At 35.5% G+C, this 21,574-nt stretch overlaps 1 protein-coding gene across 4 annotated transcripts in view; it reads left to right on the plus strand.

Annotated features, from left to right (window-relative positions):
• The window catches only part of PHS1 (cytidine/deoxycytidylate deaminase family protein), a 35,144-nt gene extending 16,457 nt beyond the window's left edge, over positions 1 to 18,687 (plus strand). For 2 of the 4 annotated variants that reach the window (XM_090012756.1, XM_090012757.1), the window contains exons 7-9: positions 16,578 to 16,823; positions 17,208 to 17,333; positions 18,381 to 18,687. In XM_090012756.1, coding sequence (XP_089868882.1) covers positions 16,578 to 16,823; positions 17,208 to 17,333; positions 18,381 to 18,632 — 624 coding nt within the window. In that variant the 3' untranslated portion in view covers positions 18,633 to 18,687. Of the gene's footprint in view, positions 1 to 16,577; positions 16,824 to 17,207; positions 17,334 to 17,720; positions 17,942 to 18,380 lie in introns of those variants that run through there. The other 2 variants (XM_090012759.1, XM_090012758.1) reach the window with 2 other exon arrangements.
• Positions 18,688 to 21,574: the final 2,887 nt, after the last annotated feature.

Genomic DNA, 21,574 nt, shown 5'->3' on the forward strand with positions numbered 1-21,574 from the left:
GTGATACTACTTTCATTTGCAGTGATATTCTCTTGTACATTTGTTGCCTCGATAGTAGTAACATTTGCTTTAGAAGTATATGACTTTGATGAAGAAGAGGTTGGCCGACCATGCTTATCCCAGCAACGATCTTCTAAATGTCTAGATTTTCCACAGAATGTACATTGAAGCTTTCCTCTGCCTCCCATACCACGTCCACGTCTTCGTCCTCTGATATTCTGAATATTTCCACGCCCATAACTAGATGGGACAACAAGTGCAGATGACTGAGTCATAGGCTGAGATTGTGGTAGAGAGATCACAAGTCTACTCAGACGATTGTAAGCATCAGCAAGAGTGGGAACATCTGATCCAGTTAACATTTGAACTTTTGCAACAGAAAAATCTGAAGAATGACCTGTAAGAAAACGAGCAACCATGGTTTGTTCTTGACGATCCTTTTGCTTCGAGCAACAAAGAGGCCTGTGAGCATTAAGTCTTTCAAACACAACTTTTACAGAGGCATAGTACTGGCCAAGGTCTGATCTCCCTGTTGCAAGTTATATATTTCCTGTTCGACTTGCAGGATACGATTCACATTCGTTCTTGTGAGTATGTATCACAAAGATTGTCCCACATCAGTTTGGCTGTATTATAGTAGATCAATCCATCTGCAATATGGGGTTCGACACTATTCATGATCCATGACATAACTATGTCATTATTTTCATCCCAAGTAACATATTTTCCCAATTTCTCAGTGGGTTCGCCTTCCAACAAAATATGTTTGCGACGATGTCCAGATACCGACATCATAAAAGTTCTGAACCACCTAGCATAGTTGGTTTCATTCAACCTTACGGAAGAGCCATACGAGAAGGGGTTGGCAAAAGCCTTATACTCCCCAATATGTTCCAATTTGGAATCACATTTTGAAGTTTCAGTCATACTAAAAAAATATTTTTGTTTCAGCAGAGATAAAAAATCTAGACAAATTTCAAGCAACCCAGCAGCTGTTCACAAAAAGAAACCACGACAGTAAGGAACAGCAAGCCACAAAAAAAATATTTTCCCAGCACCGCAGGAATCAATCCTGCAATTTCCACGACAGTAGTGGACAACAGCCCACACACATGAATCTTGAACAGCAGCCCACACACATGACAATCACGCATCAGCCAGAACCAACGGCCAACATCTATGCTCAACACAGACTCCCTCGACAAAAAAAAACTTTCACATAAACATGATAATTTTCAACACAACAGAGAAAACAAGCTTGTTGTTTCCACTACAAAACTTCTGATGCTGAAACCAATCACAACAACATGAAAAAACCAATAACGACAACATGAAGAATCACGACAGATACTGAAATCACGACAGATGTTGAAGTCACGACCACAGTTGCAATCATGACAGAAAAAAAATAACGACAGAGGCTGAAATCACTACAACAGTTGCTGAAATCATATTGACAGATGCTGTAAATCACGACAGCCACAAACAGAAAGTTCATTTCTTCAAAGGACAAAAGCAATCACGACATGGGCACGATAAACAAATCATGGCAGCAGATCTCGATCACACATAGCCATACGAAGTTAGGATCTGTTATCAGCTGCCACACCCAGAAGTCACGGCATGTGAAACTCAAGAGAAAAGGGTTACGACTGCCAGACCTGAGGGCTCACTCCCACGATGCTCTTTAGGTTTGATAACAGATCTAGGCCAGATCTGTCATCAGATCTCAAATTTTTTTTTTAATCCACACCTGGTTCGAGTACTTGATGTTTGGTGTAGATCACGCTCCTGAGATCGTTGCAGATCGATCACGCTCCTGAGATCGCTGGCTCTGATACCATGTTCAAGAAGAGAAGAGATGCCCCAAACCCTAGGTAGAGAGAGAGAGAGAGAGGAGGAGAGAGAGAGAGAAAAGAGAGAGAGAGAGAGAGAGAGAGAGAGAGAGAGAGAGAGAGAGAGAGAGAGAGAGAGAGAGAGACGGCTGCAAGAATAGAACTCGTTAACTCAAGTGATTAGGGCTTCTCTCTATATTAAATAGAGAGAGGCAAAAAAAGCAATTACATCTAAGTCCTTATGAGGACAAAATTTCAGAAAACCTCTAATATAAAAGAACTTAAACAAAGAACCACCTATTCTCAACAAATATTATACAAATTCATACATTCATTCATACATACATACATATATATATATATATACACATATAAATAAATAAATAGATAAATATATGTATGTATGTGTGTGTGCATAATCATTGAGTGGAAGTGCATGAGGTATTTAATCAAGTGGAGGGCTTGCAGGTTGGATACAATAATCATAAATCTTACTAGAATTGTCCATGCTCCTTATCGCCAGAGTCATTGTGCATGGGAGGCATGAGGATGCAACTTGCAAGTAAATATTGGATACACTGGCCAGGTGTGTGATACCCAAGGGCATGTAATTGATTCTCACCATTTCCCCATGAAGATTTAATACATGTGCTTTCTAGTGGGGCGATATTGGAGTTTGAATTGGAATGGTGGCTATAATGCTAAAGTTGGTAGTGTGTTCTGGGAGTTGGACTCATCCCAAACCATGGTTCTTTTGAGACCAAGCTCAGTTTGTCATGTAGAATGGTTTTGGGGTATTTTAGAACTTTTTCAAGTAGGTTAAAGTAAACTATTTTTTGTCTTGTAGTGAGGCTGAATGGACGTCCCCTTTTATGGTTGTATTCTATCCATTTTGTTAGCTAATGAAGTTTCTCTTGAGACTTCTTCCATCTTTCTATGTTGTGCTTCCTTTGTTGTTTTGATACCCCATTGCACAAAGCAACACTTTATTTCCTATTTTTATTTCCATTCCAAACTGCCTGTCCATTCCCTAGATATGGCCCTAAGGGTCTGTTTGTTTCATGAGAAAATGGTCATTTTCCACTGGGAAAAAGTATTTTTCCAGCGGGGCGTGTAACAAACACAGTCCATAGGAAAGTGGTTGGCCCTCTCCACCCTGTGAAATAAACAGTCTCTTAGGATCTTGATCTGTGGGGATGGAGTTGCTAGACTTTGCATCACGACCTTTGCCTTTGTTAGAGCGGGATAGTTTATGCGTGGAGATAGGGGGAGTGCAGAGTGAAAGTGATCATTTGCTCCTCTTGTGGATGTTGTAGGGCAACAACTCCATACAATAATTTGGTTAATACTGTAGCATTTTAATAATTACTAGAAAAAGTCTCTCCTTACAAATGGATCCCACTACCATGGAAAAAATCAATTTAAAAAAGACAATAAAAACTTTGATTATTTTAACTCCAAATCATTTTACAAATTGCATCTCTTTGATACTAAAACACATTTTCATCGATTTCTTTTTTCCAGAATTTGACCCCATTTATGTGATCCGACTCAAATGTTTTTTTTCTATTTGCATCTAAGAAAAAAGGTTTTAGATTTTGATTGGAGTCTAGAATGAACCTAATCCGTTTTCACATCTTCCATCTCATTGCACTTCAATTTATGAACCAAAAAATGTTTGGACAAATATTTTTTTTTGCTTTTTATATACGGGCCTTTTCATATCTTCAAATTGATCTGAGCAGTTTTAGAACACCTAAACCAGGTAGTATGTCAGTTTGGACCCATGGCATAAGTGGATTGAATCAAGTTTGGATTAGGTTTTCTTGAACCAATTTTAGATTAGGTCTTAAATCAAACCCAAACCAATTCACTATGAATTAGCTTTGGGTTCAGGTCAATAACTTCTGTCACAGGCCTATCCATGTTTATTGGGATGAGGTTTACATCTAGTTGCATAGACATCGGCCTTCAATCATTCAAATTGTTGTTAGGGTGTGATCTACAAGATAGCTAGGGATGAAAATGTATCAAATATGGATATGGTCAAGCTCAATCTACATTAAACAGCCTGATGTGGTTCTTGTGGATATAGTTTAGTTATAGGTTAAGTGTACTTGTGTTAAGATACATGTAGCATCTTCCTATGCATTTGTATTTGTCTTGTATATACCAAAGTACATCTGTGTACTTTAGGTATTTTCTTCCTTTCTTATTGTATTCTTGTACTTTTTATTTCGATGTATTCAAGGTATACTTTAGGTATACCTTTTATATATTTTTGGATAGGTATACTCAAGGTATACCTATTAGGGTAGGATAAGTATACATATTTATACTTATAGGCTAGTTTTAGGATTCTTTCATTTTATTTATTTATTTATTTATTTATTTGTAGTTTGTGTTATTGGTAGCTAGTCCAACTAGTTGGTCTAGTTGTTGGGGGCTACTAGCCGTTAGACCGTCCTAACTGCTCTTTTGTTATAATTTCCTTGTTTTATTAGCAAATAATTGAGCTCTTTGAACTCTCTTTGGTATATGGGGTTATTTTTAAAACCTTTATATGTTTTTCAAATTTATTTAGGCGTTGGATTTAATTGCATTCATATTTGTGCTAATTTAAAATTTTATTAAATATTTTATAAGGTTTATAATATTTATTTGATTTGTGAAATGAGATTTATACATGCATGTGCTTCTATGAATTTTAGTTTGAATCTTAGGTTTTTTGAACTCTATTTATTTAATGTGTACATGTGTGATATAGTATTCTTGAGCATGTGTTCTCTTATTGCTTTTATGGCACTTAGATGCTTTCTTCGAGTACCTCGTAGTTATAAATATCAAATCATGTCTTCTTTGTGCATGCCTTTCAATTCATGTTTTTTCGTTTTTAGGGTTGTGATCTTTTGTTGAGTCTAATGACTCTAATCCTTGTGAGCATGACTTAGAAACTTATGGAATTTTTGTGGATGCATATTGCATACTCTTATATTATTTTTTGTATGTGAAGTATTTAGTAGCCTTATTTGATAATGGATAATGTTATGAGATTTTTGTATATGCATGAGGATATTTTCATGTGTGGGCACTTTATAAGATTTCGATATGTTTTCTTTGTACATGACATGTTCATGTTCTTACCTTAGTTAGATTTATAATACATTCTCTTGTATTGAGTATTAAACACTTTTGCTTGCATCTTAACATGCATTAGATCTATGGGATCATATTGTGATGCATGTGTTCTTTGAACATTATAATGTCTTTTTTTATGCACTCCTTGTGCATTATTGTGAGCTTAATAAAATAATATTTTTTAAGTGTTCTCTCTCACCTCATTTGAATGTGAATTTGTGAGAATTAATAAAATTAATATCTTAAGTATTGTGTATTTTTTGCCATAGTGGCATTGTGATGATTTCACTATTGGCTATTTCCCTCTTGAATTGCCTTCTCATTGCATTCCTTATAAGGCTTTATGTGTTTTAATTTTTTGATGCATACTATTGTGTGATTTATGGCCTCTCATGAGGTTTTTAGTGTCTTGCTTGCATCCTTTCATCTTGTTTTGCATGCGATTGCACCTTTATTTACTCGAGGTTTCAAATTTCATTTGTTGGATTTGATTCGAAATCTTGTGTTTCAAATAGGCTCTTGTTTATACCCTCTTTTCAGAAAGTAATTTTTGATTCGAAATCTTGTGTTTCAAATAGGCTCTTGTTTATACCCTCTTTTTAGAAAGTAATTTTCAAGGTTTTCTTGTTGTCTTCTTTTGGCGTTAGTTTAGTCCATTACAATATCTTCTTTGATGCATCATCTCTTTCTTTTGGCCTTTTGAGGTGGTTGTATGCACCTTGTTGTTGTGGAGCCAAAGATGTTTGATTGTTGGGGATGAGTTGTGTGCACCTCATTGTTTTGTCAGTTTAGATTGTCGGTTTATAAGTGTCATATTGACTTAGTTTGACTCTAACTACAGTTGTTTGATCTCTAGTCTGTGAGTGTGATGCATCACTCATTTGTTTATTTGGCCCTTGTTGTTATTATGTTGGATGCTTGTATTGATCTTTATTTATGATGTCTAAACCTTTTATTGTTTGTGACTGTTGGTCCCTATGGATTAAATCTCATAATATTACAAAATTTATTGCTCTTGCTTTGATTTGAATATTGTTTTTCAATTCTTCTTATTTTTATTGACATTAGTCTGTTTCCATTACAGTAATTTTACCTCTTGTTTTTTCACTCTCCTCTTATTTGAGTGACTTTTTCTTTGAACAAGGGATCTTATTTACCAGTTTAACAACCATGTGTCTGGTGAGTTATGTGCACTTGTTGTAACTTATTGTGTTGCTTAAAGTTTTACAATTATTTGTGAGGTGAGATGTGTTCACCTCTTGTGGTTGTAGCTGATGTTTATTGTCAGTTTAGATAACCAATATTGCTGGTGTATGGTTATTGCTGACATTGTTTTTTTGATCTTTTGTCCTATGTGTTGATACACTCGGATTTTGAGGTTGTTGAGTTGGAGGTCAATGAGGTGATTGATTGTGGTGACCAAACTATTGTTGGGATTTGTAAAATCTTCTCTTTGATGTTAAAATTTGTTGTATGTGGGATTTCTAAAATCTCTTCATGTATTTTCTAATCTTTTCTGCTGCCCTATTGCCATTTTATCAGAAATGGGTAGTTTTGAACTCTCTGTTTGCATGCATTATCCATGCCTTGGTTGCATGGATTGATATATTCAATGTATTTATATTTATTTCATATTGATAGTGTTATTGTTGTTGTGATCCTTTTGAGCCTCTGCATCTATTTGAATCATTGAAATATTGCTCTTATACATATAATGTTTTGCTTATTGGCAGTTTGATATAAATGTTTAGGATTATTGATGACTTATATCTTCGTATGAAATGTCTATTTAAGTCATTGATATATTGTTCGAGCATGTCTGCCTCTCAATAGTCTATATTGATAGGTGATTATATTTTTGGTCTCAAGTAATTTAGTATTTTGTTTCTACCTTTGGAGATACTTTGATTTTGAGAATTTGGAATTTTGAGAGATGGTTTCAAAGTTATCTTAATATTTAGTAGTTCTTGTTTGATGGATTATCATCTCTTAATCTAGTGACTTTTTCTTTAATATTCATGATTTAGATTGTGTTGCTATTAACTTTTATCTCAATGATTATTAAAAAAGTTTTTGAAATATTTCTAAATTGTCTTTCTCATGATTGTGATTTAAAATGATTATTGTATTTTCTATATATTGTATTTTCTTGTGTTATGGTGTGCTTGACCATCCTCTCTCCATATGTACATATATCTAACATTATAACTATTTATTTTGTTTTAATATATATACTCTCTTGTCGTAGTTGTTGCTGTGTTGTTTTCTCAATGCAAGAACTAAGAGAAGTTGTGGATTTAGCCAAAGCTTCGTGGAGATTTGAGGGTAGTGCTTAGAATTCTTATTAAAGTTGAAGTTTGAAGATCTTATCTTGAAGATTACATATGAAGGCATTTGAAGAACTTTCCTTATTTTGATTTTGAACTTTCAATAATCCACTGCAAGTTTTAGTGGGGGGGGGGGAGCTGTTAAGATACATGTAGCATCTTCCTATGTATTTGTATTTGTCTTGTATATACCAAAGTACACCTAAGCGTACTTTAGGTATTTTCTTCCTAATGTGTATTCTTGTACTTTTTATTTGGATGTATTCAAGGTATACTTTAGGTATACCCTTTATATATTTTAGAATAGTTATACTCAAGGTATACTATTAGGATAGGATAAGTATACATATGTATACTTATAGGCTAGTTTTAGGATTCTTTCCTTTTTATTTTTATTTATTTATTTCTAATTTTTTATGTTATTGGTAGCTAGTCCAACTAGGGGGCCGTTAGACCATCCTAATGGCTAGTATTTGCTTGGCTATTTATATGTGGCATATGCCTCATTGTGTCTCTTTGAGAGAGGATGAATGTATATAGAGTGTGTGTGCATGAGTGTCGTAGTAAAGTGTTACTTGTATATTTTTTTTTTTACTTTTTTCATAAATAAAATATTTAAATTTTTATGTTTTTTTTTTCTTCGTGGCTATGCATGGTTTATTGTATCTAGTCAAATGGACTTCATTTATGTTGTCATTTTTTTTGTGATTCTTGTGCTTCGGGTTACATCCCATTTCATGACAACTTGAGCCAACTCTCTCTCTTACATATGTAACTACGGTTTCCTATTTTACTCTCCCCTAAGTTTAAGGAATAATTTATGGGTAACCATCATTTCCTCTCTCTCTCTCTCCTCCCAAGTTTAAGGAATAATTTATGGTAATTACTAGGGGTGTCAATGGGTCGGGTTTTATTCGGACCCAGGTGGAACCAGACTTGGATCAGATTTTCGGGTATGGTAATGGGTTTGAACCCAGGTCTAATCGGGCCTACTATAAGAGAAACCATACCCAGACCTGATAAGAACTACATGAACTGTAACACCCCGAAATCTTAACCCGAAATTTTGAGGATTTTTTTTTGAAACAACGGAAACAAGTCATACTATAAGGTTAAACATTCCGGAACATTACAAGGAAAGTAAGACCAAAACATTTGTTTCATTTCAGTATCAATGAAAATTAACATAAGAGTTTCTCGAACTATCCCTGAAACAGTAAATCTAAAATCTCGATCGAAGCCTCATCCCGCAGCCGCTCATAAACTCTACTCTTCACCTGAAAAATGGTAAATTTATAGGAATCAAACTACAACTGTGTAAGTAGAAATTACTGTAATTTCTTGCAGGTATATCATGTGTCAAGTATGTGGTGCGGGTGCCGAGTGTAAATTTCAGCATATACAAGAATAAGCAGAGGTCTACGCTACGACAATCATCATTTTATCAGAAGCTAACTGGCAGGTAACATTATTAACAACATTTAAATGTCCCATGACCACAAATACAAATTCATGCAATGATTTACAGGAATGCAATTATGACAATTACATAATTCAACTAAGCATTCATACAACATGGTGTATCTATTAGGCACAAAAGAACATTAATCAATACCACGAATTACAATTTAAGTAGAATTGAGCATTTAACATGCATTAGAAGTTAAACATTATGCATCCACCAAACATATAACAATTAAGGGAACATATAACATATGCATGTTTTAATGCATAACATAAATATGCATGATTTATGTGCAATGCATGAACACTTTATTATCTTTTCTTAAGGTTTTCCTTTTTCATATGCATGCCCTTTTAAATGCATACAACTTTAAGTTTCCTCTTTTTAATTATCGTTGCCCGCGGATACACCAAACGGGTACAATCCCCCGAGGTCAAGTTAGGTTCCCAGGGTAGCTTAGCACACAATTTATATTTTATTACTAAGTTTTGAACTTAGTCCTCGACCAATTCACCTTCGGAACATTAGACCTCCACATCTAATGCCGGGGATACAAGGGATACCCTATGCTCACACATGCCACTTTCTTGGTACCAAAACAATAGCTGTGTCAAACACACCACCCTCGGGTAAAGTGGCGAACTCTCCCTAAAATCGTGGTCAGGAGAAGGAAGCTCAATATCGGGTTCAGGAGACCAAATTTAAGCACACGAAGTTTTTGTATCCTCACATTCTCCCAAAGACCAGAACTCTAATATACTCATTATCCATATGAGAGATCCTAAATCATATATTACACTGTTCTTATTCATTATCTTTTTATTAAAAGCCAATTATTGAGTTTTGCAATTCAGCATGAAAAAACAAGGCAAAAACTCGCATCTACCCCTGCGAGAACCCTCACGGGACTCCCGCCCGGGAAACCACATAGAACAGTGCAATATAGTACAATAAAATAAAATATGATTTTTTGCGATGTATTTAAACATTTAAAGAGCGAACCAAAGCTCAAAGCTCTTCGGGCCTGTGATGATTCATTTAGACCATCGATGCATCGTATGCAAAAATCATAACAACTTGCAATGTATGCAATGAGGTCAACATGCTTCCCAATGCATATCCATTCAAACCAATTTAACAGTGTGCATGAGTTACCACAGTCATATGCATGCGTTCACCATCTATGTGCAAGTGCTTTCATGTAATCACTTAACATACATGCATTCATCAATAATTCATAAGTACATGAGAACATTTATGCATGATTGTACATGCCAAACACACATCGATTTCATGTATGCAAATGTACTTGAAACTGATTTATAAATGCACGATAATTAAACATGTCCCATAAATGTAGGTACATGAAACTTTTCATTCATAACATGTGTTAACATCCGCACGCATGAACTTAACCCGGATCTAGAAGTTGAAATTTTAGGGTTGCACACATTTATATCATGTATGCACATGTACCAAAGCAATAACATATTCACAAAAATCAAATATCTCACATATTACAAATTCTACAACACAAACACCGATGCCCCGGTACCTTTAAACCAGTCAGATATACAATATTTAAGTTTAAGTTTTCTATCAGTTTTATTGTCATTGCACACAAACTAATAGCCCAAGTACTCGCATCGGGTAATCAACTCATATTGCCCATTGACAAGATTTCCCAAACACCCTATCATTCATTTTGAATTCACAGTGGACAAGGGAAAGTAATTCACATAACTTGACTGCATGCAACAAACCATTTCAATAAATGACATTTCTTTAATATGTCTCACATCTCTTCTGCAAAAAGCAGTAAAAACTCAAGCATTTCCATATTTGAATGTCAACAACTTACATGACATAATTTCAGATATAAACAATGTGCACATATGCCCATTTCTATATCAAGTTACGATTCATTCTATCCCTAAAGCGTAAAACATAGTGTTTCACAAATAGGTAGCATCACATATTAGCCCTGCATTAAGAAGGAAGTACTATAACTAGATGCATGCACAATAGGGATTGCTGGACCATAAACATAGCCCTGCAAATTTTATTTTATTTTTTTCTTTGCATATTGGGAATGCAGCTTCTGTCAGATGCAGAGTTACTGGAAACGCATATGCATAAGGTGAAACACGCTTCCCCGAGACGCGCTTCGGAAGCGCAAAATGCGGCGCTTCCGAAACGCACAGGGAATCACACGTAAAAAAGAAGCGCATCCCCCTTTAAAGGGAAGCGCGTCCCCCTTTAATCTGCTCCTTACATTCCTGACACTTATAAAAGATGTAAGGAATATCTCTCCAATGGTTAAATGTGAGGAGTTAAAGGAGTTGGCTGCACATGTTCTAGATTAACACTCTAATATAGTTTTGGCATTATGGGTGCGACTTTTCACATCGAAATTCTAATTTGAGATTTATGAAGTGTCAGACTTCTATAAACTGTAAGACTCACATTTGGTTGAAAATAACAGAGATCATACATATAACATAACCAACACAGGTATGAGGGTTAAAATGTGACCAAGATATGGTATCAAGAAACAATAACTAATAGCAATTACAAGAGTCGATCTTCTTGTTTGATTCGTTAACAATATTAGAAATACTACTTTGTTACAAAACGTTTTGCTGATCCTCAAGATTATGATTTAAAGATAGAACAGAAATTTTATCTTATTTGATAATCTTTTCATGTTAGTTTTGTCTGCCAGAAGCTATGTCAGGACACAGTAAAATGGACACAAGACACGTCATTCTTCAGCAGTTTCTCATTAAGAATAGCATAAAGTGGACAAGACACGAAACTAAATTAGAGTACCTCTATGATAGGCCAGAAGGTTCAGACTTCAGGCCATTACCTGCAGTAGAAACCAAACTTCACTCTTTCATCTGAAAAATCAGTTTTGCTGCAGGTTCTTTTTTCCTGTTATAGGATACTAATTTCATTAGAGACATGGAATGGCAGAACTGTTATTATGTCAGGTTTCTTCTGAGCACTTTAAATGTCCAATTCCAAGCGTGATTTTCACTGCACCCATGAGAACCAAGATCTGGTTCCGGAGCTAGTAAAGCCGAAGTTCATGCAGAGCTTGGAAGAGACGACGGCTATGCAAAGTGTTATCCTCTCAGCTGGGTTTCCCTGCATTTAGCTCCAACACTGTTTTCTTGCAATTAACATGAGCTGTAGAATATGATAATACTCATACAATCAAAACAGTGTATTCCTATACACTGTACACAAACCAACTTACATGTTTTAAGATATAACCATGCACTGATTAACCAGTACCTTGTACCAAACTTGCTGCTCATCGCTAAGGCTTAATGCAATCTGCAACACAAACTTTCAAACTTCAACATTGACAGTTTCTGTCTTCCTTCCATTTACACCTACGCAAGAGTTGATGCTTAAAAATTGCTTCAAAGGCGCCTAAGCGACCTTACTTTCTATCACATGAACAGGACTCGACAGCTTTTTCTTGTCATTAAAGCTAAAGCTAGGCAAAGGCATGCAACACTGGCTGCCTTTAGCTGCCTTTCCGTTCTCAAGATTTAAATCCATACCATTCGGGGTTGTTCCACCGATACCACTGGAGTTGGCTTCAGATGGCTGAGTTCCTGTAGCAGTCAGCCCCAGCCGACTGGGTCGGCTGGGCGGTTTGGCTGCAGGCTAGACCCACCCGACTGGGTCACGGTAACAAAAAAAAAACCCTGCTTTAGTGTTGTTGGGCTCCAGCGGACCTAGGGTTGGCTGAGTCCTGTTGGGCTGCATGACTGCACGTCCCTAATAAAAAAAAAGGATTTTGTCATAAGTACTTTGGTGCCTTTATATAAGAATAAGGGTGATATACAAGATTGCACAAACTATCGTGGTATAAAACTCATGAGTCATACTATGAAACTTTGGGAGAGGGTGATTGAGTCTAGGTTGAGGAAGGTTGTCATGATATCGGAGAATCAATTTGGTTTTATGCCTGGAAGATCAACTATGGAAGCTATACATCTTCTTAGACAACTTATTGAAAGATATAGAGAGAGGAACAAAGATTTGCATATGGTTTTTATTGATTTAGAGAAGGCATACGATAGAGTACCTAGGGACGTTCTCTGGTGGACAATGATGAAGAAAGGTGTTTCTCTCAAGTACATTAGTATAATTAAAGATATGTATGAAGGAGTAGTAACCAATGTCCGCACTTGTGGAGGGGTGACAACCAATTTTCCGATAACGGTTGGGTTACATCAAGGATCTGCTTTAAGCCCTTTCCTATTTGCGATAGTGATGGATGAGCTTACGAGATCAATTCAAGAAAATGTACCGTGGTGTATGTTGTTTGCTGATGATATTGTTTTGATTGATGAGTCTAGAGCTGGGGTTAATGCTAAGTTAGAATTATGGAGACAGACATTGGAAGCTAGAGGTTTTAAGTTGAGTAAGAGTAAGACTGAATATATGGAATGTCGGTTTAGTAAGCAACGAAGTAGTGATGGGAGTGTAGTGAAGCTTGGTGAGCAAGATATACCGGTGAATGATTATTTCAAATATTTGGGATCCATCATTCAAAAGTATGGAGAAATTGATGGAGATGTAAATCATAGGATAAAGGTTGGGTGGATGAAATGGAAAAGTGCTACTGGAGTGCTGTGCGATCGTAGAATGCCATTGCGGTTGAAGGGAAAGTTTTATAGGACGACTATTAGACCCGCTTTACTATATGGTACGGAATGTTGGGCTGCCAAGAGACATCATATTCAAAAAATGAGTGTAGCTGAGATGCGGATGCTTAGATGGATGTGTGGAAATACTATAAAAGATAAGATTCGGAACGAAGAGATACGTAAGAAGGTAGGTGTTGTACCCATTGAAAATAAGATGCGAGAGAATCGTTTACGGTGGTTTGGACATATTCGGCGAAGGCCTAATGATGCTCCAGTTAGAAGGTTGGAGAAATGGGAAAATATATTAGTTAAAAGAGGTCGGGGTAGGCCTAGGAAGACTTGGATGGAGATGATAGGAAAGGATATGAATGCTTTGAACCTCACCGAGGACATGGCGTTGGATAGAAATGATTGGAGGAAAAGGATTCATGTGGAAGACCCAAAATGAATTTCTTTTTTGGTTTATATCGCTGACCCCAATTGTTTTGGGATGAAGGCGTAGTTGTTGTTGTTGTTGTTGTCATAAGTTTTGTCGTGGCTGTTCAGCCCTGACAGCACACACAGGTCCGGACTGGGCCTGTGCATGTGCTGTCAGGCCCAACCAACAGCAGTTCAGCCTGTGGCTGACCAGACCGACCCAACTGACTAAGGTCAGCTAGGTCTATTTGGGTGTGTTCAGGCCTGGGTTCAGTCTGGGCATGTTGGAACCCTAGCCGGCTTGGTCGGCTGGGTGTAAACCCTCTTAAAAAAAGAAAAAAAAGGGTTTATATATATATATACACACACACACACACACACGAATCTAACACAGTGTGCGTGTGTTTTAAGTTCGGGAAATTTAGTCAAATAGGTATACATTCTTCCTTTTCATGAGTGTATGCATTTGATAGGCATAATCTATTGAATCACACGTGTACACAGATTTTTTCTTGAACCTTATTATGAAAGCATGCACTTTGATTTTGACCCGAGGGATGAGCATCACCTTTCATGTGTCATGCTATGTATAATGTTGAATAGGAAGCTTACACATGGTGCATGAGTATACATGAGATTTATATGGTCATACGTGTATGTAGTAGCATAAATGTGCACACATGTGAATAACAAGTGAAAACATGCATTGTCGTTGATGTGAACACTCAAAGGAAATGTGTATTGACATGAATATGTACACGATGAAAATATGCAATGGATATGATCATGCATAATGTATGGGAACATGCAATCGACTAAAAAACGTGCATTAAATGAATGCGTGCACTTGTCACTATCACCTAAATTGACTGTAAATATGCTTCTAAATATCTTTGTTTCATACACACAACTCAGAACTGCATTTGTAAATGTGCATTCAGAAAGCATGTGAATTGTGGCATGTTGTTATGGTTTTTGCTTAGGGTGCATCGATGATCGTAACGAGTCATCGTGGGCTTGGTAGGTCCTAAGCTTTGGGTTGTTCTTTCTTTAATCATCTCAAATGCATCGCAAAAATCATATTTATTTTTATTGCATTATGTTCACACTGTTCTATGCTCTTTTGCGGGCGGTGGTCCCGTGTTGGTTCTTGCAAAGGTAGATGCGAGCTTTTGACTTTGTTTTTGCATACTGAATTGCAAAACTCAATAATTGTTTTTTAATAAAAAGATAATGAACAATATAATATATGATCTGAGATCTCTTAACGAAAGAATGGTCATCTTAGAGATTCGGTTTTATGGGACCACGAGGATAAAAAAAAACTCTGTGTGCTTTATTTATTACCCCTGAACCCGATATTGAGGTTCTTTTTCCTAGCTACGGTTTTAGGGAGAGTCCGCCACTTTACTTGTGGGTGGTGTGTTCGACACAGTTATTGTTTTGGTATACCAAGAAAGTGATACTATTAGATGTGAAGGTCCTTAGTGTGCCGACATTAGATGTGGAGGTGTAGTGTTCCGAAGGTGATTCGGTCGATGGCTAAGTTTGGAACTCAGTAATAAAATACAACTTGTGTGCTAAGTTACCCTGAGAACCTAACTTGACCTCGAAAAATGATACCCGTTTGGTGTATCCACAGACAACAATAATTAAAAAGAAGAACTTTAATGATATGCATTTAATAGGGCATGCATGTGGAAAAAAAAACTTTAATGAAAGATAATAAAGTGTTCATGCATTACACATAAATCATGCATATTCCTGCTATGCATTAGAACATGCATATTTTACCTGTTCTCTTAATTGTTACATGTTGGTGGATGCATGATGTTTAATTTCTAATGCATGTTAAATGTCTTGCTTACTTAAATTGTGATTCATGTTGTTGATTAATGTTCTTTCATGCTTAATTGAATTATATAATTAACATAATTGCATTTCTCTGAATTATTGCATAAAATCTTATCGGTGTTCTTTAGCTCACTTGTTTCACTAGAAGTACCTATGCTCAGGATTTCGGTTCTGCCACCCTACTTCTATGGTTTTTCGCAGCCGCAGGTGATCAGTGAAGCGACTGACTTCTGGGAGAGTTACGTGTGTCATGCACTTGCTAGACAGATCACAGATGGATAGCGTGACTCTTTTTTTATTTTTTTTTTTCGTTTCATTTAGTTGTTATTGCACTCTTAATTCTTCATTCATGCAATTGTCTCGAGACTTATCACTTATTATTTCAATAAAGGTTTGATTTGCTATGGATGATAATTGTAAGCTCTATTGTGGTTGGTTGTTTTATCCAATTGGGAGTGAAACTGTAAAGGCCTCAGGTTTCTGGGAAGATTTTCGCAATGGTTTAAAAAAAAAATTCTTCATTGTGCACACATTTATATATGAGGAAAATCAGATAATTCCCAAGTTTGATCCCTTTTTCAGTGACATAACACCTTCAGAGAAAGCATTATAAATTGTCATACACTTTAATAGCCTAGTGTCCTAGTGATACAGATGACATCTTGATCCTGTCTTTTGCTTGTCTTGCATCAGGGGACTGCTCTTGACCTAAAAAAAAAAGATTGATGAAATACTGGCTATATTGATAATGGTAGTGTCTCTATTCTTCCATAATAGAAATGTTATTTGCTGAGATTTCCTTATTTTATGCATTATTAGTTGTTCCTGAATCACTAGGAATACTGAGTTTTTTGGTCGTGCTGTACAGATTGGGCCGGACATGCTTATAAGTGGCTATCTCCAACCTATTCCTGATTTGACACCTGTAATACCTTCTGTGGATGAAACTTCAGTCATTGATCCAGGTCTGGCTTCTTATGAGGCAAACATCATATTCTTTTACAAGACATGGGATCCTTATGGTGCATTTTCAAATTTCTCACCGCATCCTCTGTGCATGCCTGTTGACAATGGAGGGTACGCCACATGGCCTAGTGTAGAACACTATTATCAGGTATACATCTATTTTTGGCAGGATTTAAGTAGTACCCATCTTAACAAGCATGTAGTAGAGAACAGCCTTATTTTCTAAGTAGCGGACTGGATAAAATGACAGATAAACATATTGTAGGAAAAAATGATACATTATATTATCTCTTATCCATCAGTAGTCATTATCATGTTACATGAAATCCCAATCCATTATGATATTTTAGATCTAAATTTCTTTATATTTTCCTGCTTCTTTTTGTGTTAGAAATTGTGAGAGCCCTTCTATTTCAAAGTCCATATTGAAAAAGATGGGTGTCATATATTTCTGTTAAGTAAATATCTTTGTTAATGATTTTAGTGATTTCTGCCTCTCATTTACTTAGTCTGAAAAACTTATACTCTGTAGGCCCATAAATTTGTTGGGGTAAATGATCCTAAAGCAATAGACTGTGTGGAACAAATAAAGTCAGCAACAAGCCCAGAAGAAGCAGCACGCATAGGGAGGACAATGCAGAGTCAACACCCTGATCTGGTAAGCTCCTTCTTCCAGTTAAATTATTGAAGCAGACAAGAATCCATGTGATATAAGAGGAAAACACAGAATTTATCTCTATTTGGGGAAAAAGGTACCTAAGGAAAACCAAGTTAACTTTCACAAGCTTGAGGAGCTAAGTTAGGGAATTGGCATATAACAATATTTTCCTGATATCTCCATGTATGTTAAAGCTGTGGAAAACAGGACTGTTTACATAAATGCCTGAATGTTTGTAAACCTTTAAAGGATGAAGTGGGATTTTTAAGCAGTAAAGCTGCTAGGAAAAACCCATGAAGCCATTTGCATTATCATGAGGGACGCTTGGTGCATCCTTCTGTACCTTGGTGTTGGTCTATTTCATCAAGCTAGTCTTTTTTGTCATAGAATTGAAGCAACAATTTCATCTCTTCTGGACTTCAGAAACATTGCAATGTCCACCAAAGGGAAAAAACGAAACGTCAACCAAAGGCTTTTTGACTGAATTATCATACATTGGATTGGGTGCAAGAAAGTTACAATGTATCTTTTTAAACCGTCTCATTTATGACGGGGCTTGGCAGAGTAAAAGGTATGGTTTGTATAGCAGAGGATCATTACTGATTAGATGTGTTTTTAGGGTGATAACAAAATCAACGGCTTATATTCCTTTAGAACTTGATGAAATAAAGATCAACATTTCTCGGCAAATTGATATGATCCAATGCATGGCTTTTAGGAAATAAGCAATAATAAACACATTTACATGTTTGAATCAAGCAAAAGCACTTGCAACTATGTTTGTGGAGCATTTAGGATGTTTATGGCATAAAACTGTTTAGAAGCTATTAATTTTCAGACACACACTCACCCACACATACATACATATACATATATATGCATTACCGATTAATCTTTTCTCTCTCTCTTTTTTTTTTAAACATTTCAGTGTTGCTTGAGGGTATTTTAGTTAATAGGAAAACTAAAATAACACCTGTGCTGCTACATTATCACAAGTTTTACGAAAAGAATGTAGTTATTTAGTGGTTGCATTTAAATGTTGTTCAGGTAAGAGATGACTGGGAAAACCTTAAGATTGATGTCATGTACAAGGCTTTGAAATGCAAATTTTCAATCTACCCCCACTTGCATGCTCTACTGCTTTCAACGGCTGGATCGGTCCTAGTCGAAGCATCACCACACGATCTTTTCTGGGGTGGTGGCCGGGAGGGAGAAGGTCTAAATTACTTGGGTAGGATGTTAATGCAATTGCGATCTGAGTTCCTTGGGGATGGCTCATCTTCTGCTCAGCGTTCTTGATTGTGCTTAGATATGTAGAAACAGGATTCACACTACCAAGTAATTCTCGGACTGCTATAGCGTTTTGAGGTTAATTTGTGTGTGTGTGTGTGTGTGTGTGTGTGAGAGAGAGAGAGAGAGAGAGAGAGAGAGAGAGAGAGAGAGAGAGAGAGAGAGAGAGAGAGTTTATTCTTTGGGGCCAAAAGTATTTAGGACATTGATTATCTGTGTTGTGTTGAATCATGTTTGAAGAGCGTAACAGATTTGTGAACTTATAACTTTATTATTGCTTATTTATTAAGCGAGGTTTGTTACAAATTGATTTGATGTAAAAATGTAAATATTTTATCATTAAATTTTAGTACAATGTCACCCATCGGTTTTTTTACCTCTTTAAAATACACATATGAGCATTTAGATGCTTAACCAAAAGCATGTTTTCTATTGAATAAACAATGATAAATGCATCTAACGGTTCAGATCTAGCATAAAGCACCTAAAACTATGATTTTTGGAGGTTCCTCACAGTGGCCTAACGAAAAAGGGAACAGCACAATCCTCTCTCTCTCTCTCTTTATATATATATATATTTATAAACAATATTTTCAAAGCTCGGTAGGCACAAAAAGCGCCAGGCACACTTTTTGTGCGTACAGCCTAACCAGTGAATAGGGGGTTTTCAAGTTATTTTTTAAAAATCTAACCCTACAGATGTGTTTTCCATGATCAATTTACTAGGAAATTACACTTGGATCATGTTTTTTTGAGAAAAAAAATTGATTTTTTAAGCATTGAATATTTTTCAAAATTATAGACCTTTGATTTTTGAATCTTATAAAAACTTAACTTGGTGTTGGAATCTGACAAACCAAAAGTCTATTCCCATAAAATCAAGCATGTAGATATGGTCAGGTTTTAGAAAAAATATAAACACTTTCTAAAGCTCGGTAGACCTAGACCTCAGGCACATACCCATTACTCTCTCTCTCTCTTTATATATATATATATATATATATATATATATATATATATATATATATATATATATATATATATATACCACTTTTGTACCCTCCTACCAGGAGTTTTAAGGATTTTTTTCATATTTTCTTTAAATCTGACCATACTCATGTGTTCTATATGCTTGATTTATAGGAATCAACTCTTGAATCATCCAATTCTGACACACAAATAGGTTTTTAGAAGGTTTAAAAATTGATGATCTAAGATTTTCATAAATATTAGTCTTAAAAAGTTGCACACACATTATATATATATATATATATATATATATATATATATATATATATATTGATAAAAGAACATGATCCAAGTGTTGTTACCTAGTAAAGACTGCAATGAATGCATCCATACAGTAAAATTTGCAAAAAAAAAACAAATAAAATGAAAACACCAGTTTGCTTGTAATAGGCTGGTGGCTGGCTAGAAAAGTGGTACACAACTACCTCTCTCTCTCTCTCTATATATATATATATGTATATAGTGCGTAATGTTCTCTTTCTGCCCACTTTCTCGTTCTGCCCTCCTGAAAAATCATCATTTTTTATATTTTTTTTCTCACATCTAACACTATAGATGTGATCTATAGGTTTTGTTTAGTGGGAACCAACTTTTGGATCATTGAAATCTGACCTGTATATAGGTTTTTTCGGTGATCCAAAATCAATGGCTACTAATATATTTTTTGGCTCATAAAAAATATTTTTTCATCAAAAAAACATGATCCAAGAGTTGATTTCCACTAAGTTGAGCATGCTAAACACGTCTTAACAGTTTAGATCTATCATAAAACACTTCAAAACTTTGGGCCAGAATAAGAAATGAGGCTTAATATGTTCAGTTCTCTCTCTCTCTCTCTCTCTCTCTATCTATCTATCTATATATATATATATATATATATATATATATATATATATATATATATATATATAGAGAGAGAGAGAGAGAGAGAGAGAGAGAGAGAGAGAGAGAGAGAGAGAAAAGTTTGTTTCATCAAAAACCTAAAATGTTTGACTCAAATAGGATGTTTTTGTGCTATTGATTTTGTGCGTAATCAGTGTTGGAGTGTGGAGCCAAATTTCAACCTTGATATAAATCCCTAATTTTTGTGGATTCAACTTGGTTGCCCTATTTGAGGGTAATTTTGTATTTTTAACCAAAATTGGTTGCCCTAAAATTCTTGTATTTAAAGAAGGCAATAAGTCTCTTGTAACGTGGTGTAGCGCAATCTTAATAGTGGAGCTCAGTGAGGTCAGGGACGTAGGCAACTCTTTTCGAACCACTTAAAATTTTTGTTCTTTGTGTGGTTGATTTTTTTTTCTTTTTTTCATTTTTTTCTTCAATCTATTGATAGTGTGTTGGATTGTTTCCTAACAATCAGTGGCCCAATTTTTTTTTGTGTTGGTGTTTTTAGCGGTGGTCTTAATTGTTGTTAAAAACTCATTTTTTTGATAGCTGCATGTATGAGCTTGTTCAATGCTAGAGGCATTCGACGATATTGTGTTTCGATATATATTATGAAAAATGATCTGTATGGGTAATTTGACCCGATTCTCTAAAATCCTATAATTTTTTATATTTTCCTGATGTTCAAAATCGCAAATATTTGATATTGTTAGGACACTTTTACCCTTTTCAACTATGAATTTAAGCCTTTTTGCAATAAAATTATACCGCTCGTCAAATATGTCTAACACCCACATAAATCTAAAATCATAAGTTTTTTATGTAAATTTTGACCTTATGAAATCACATAAATTTATTTGTGAGATCTCGATGAAACTGAAACCACCAAAATCATAAATATCCTACTTTTTCGCATATATTTCATGAAATCACAAAAATATATGTGTAGAACTCCACTTACTACTAAATTCACAATTATTATACTTTTCACATATACTTTCTCAAAATTGTATAAATTTATGTGTGAAACTGCACTT

The sequence above is a fragment of the Nuphar pumila genome, chromosome 7, assembly GCF_984573655.1.
Source record: "Nuphar pumila chromosome 7, dmNupPumi1.hap1.1, whole genome shotgun sequence".
Lineage (NCBI taxonomy): Eukaryota > Viridiplantae > Streptophyta > Magnoliopsida > Nymphaeales > Nymphaeaceae > Nuphar > Nuphar pumila.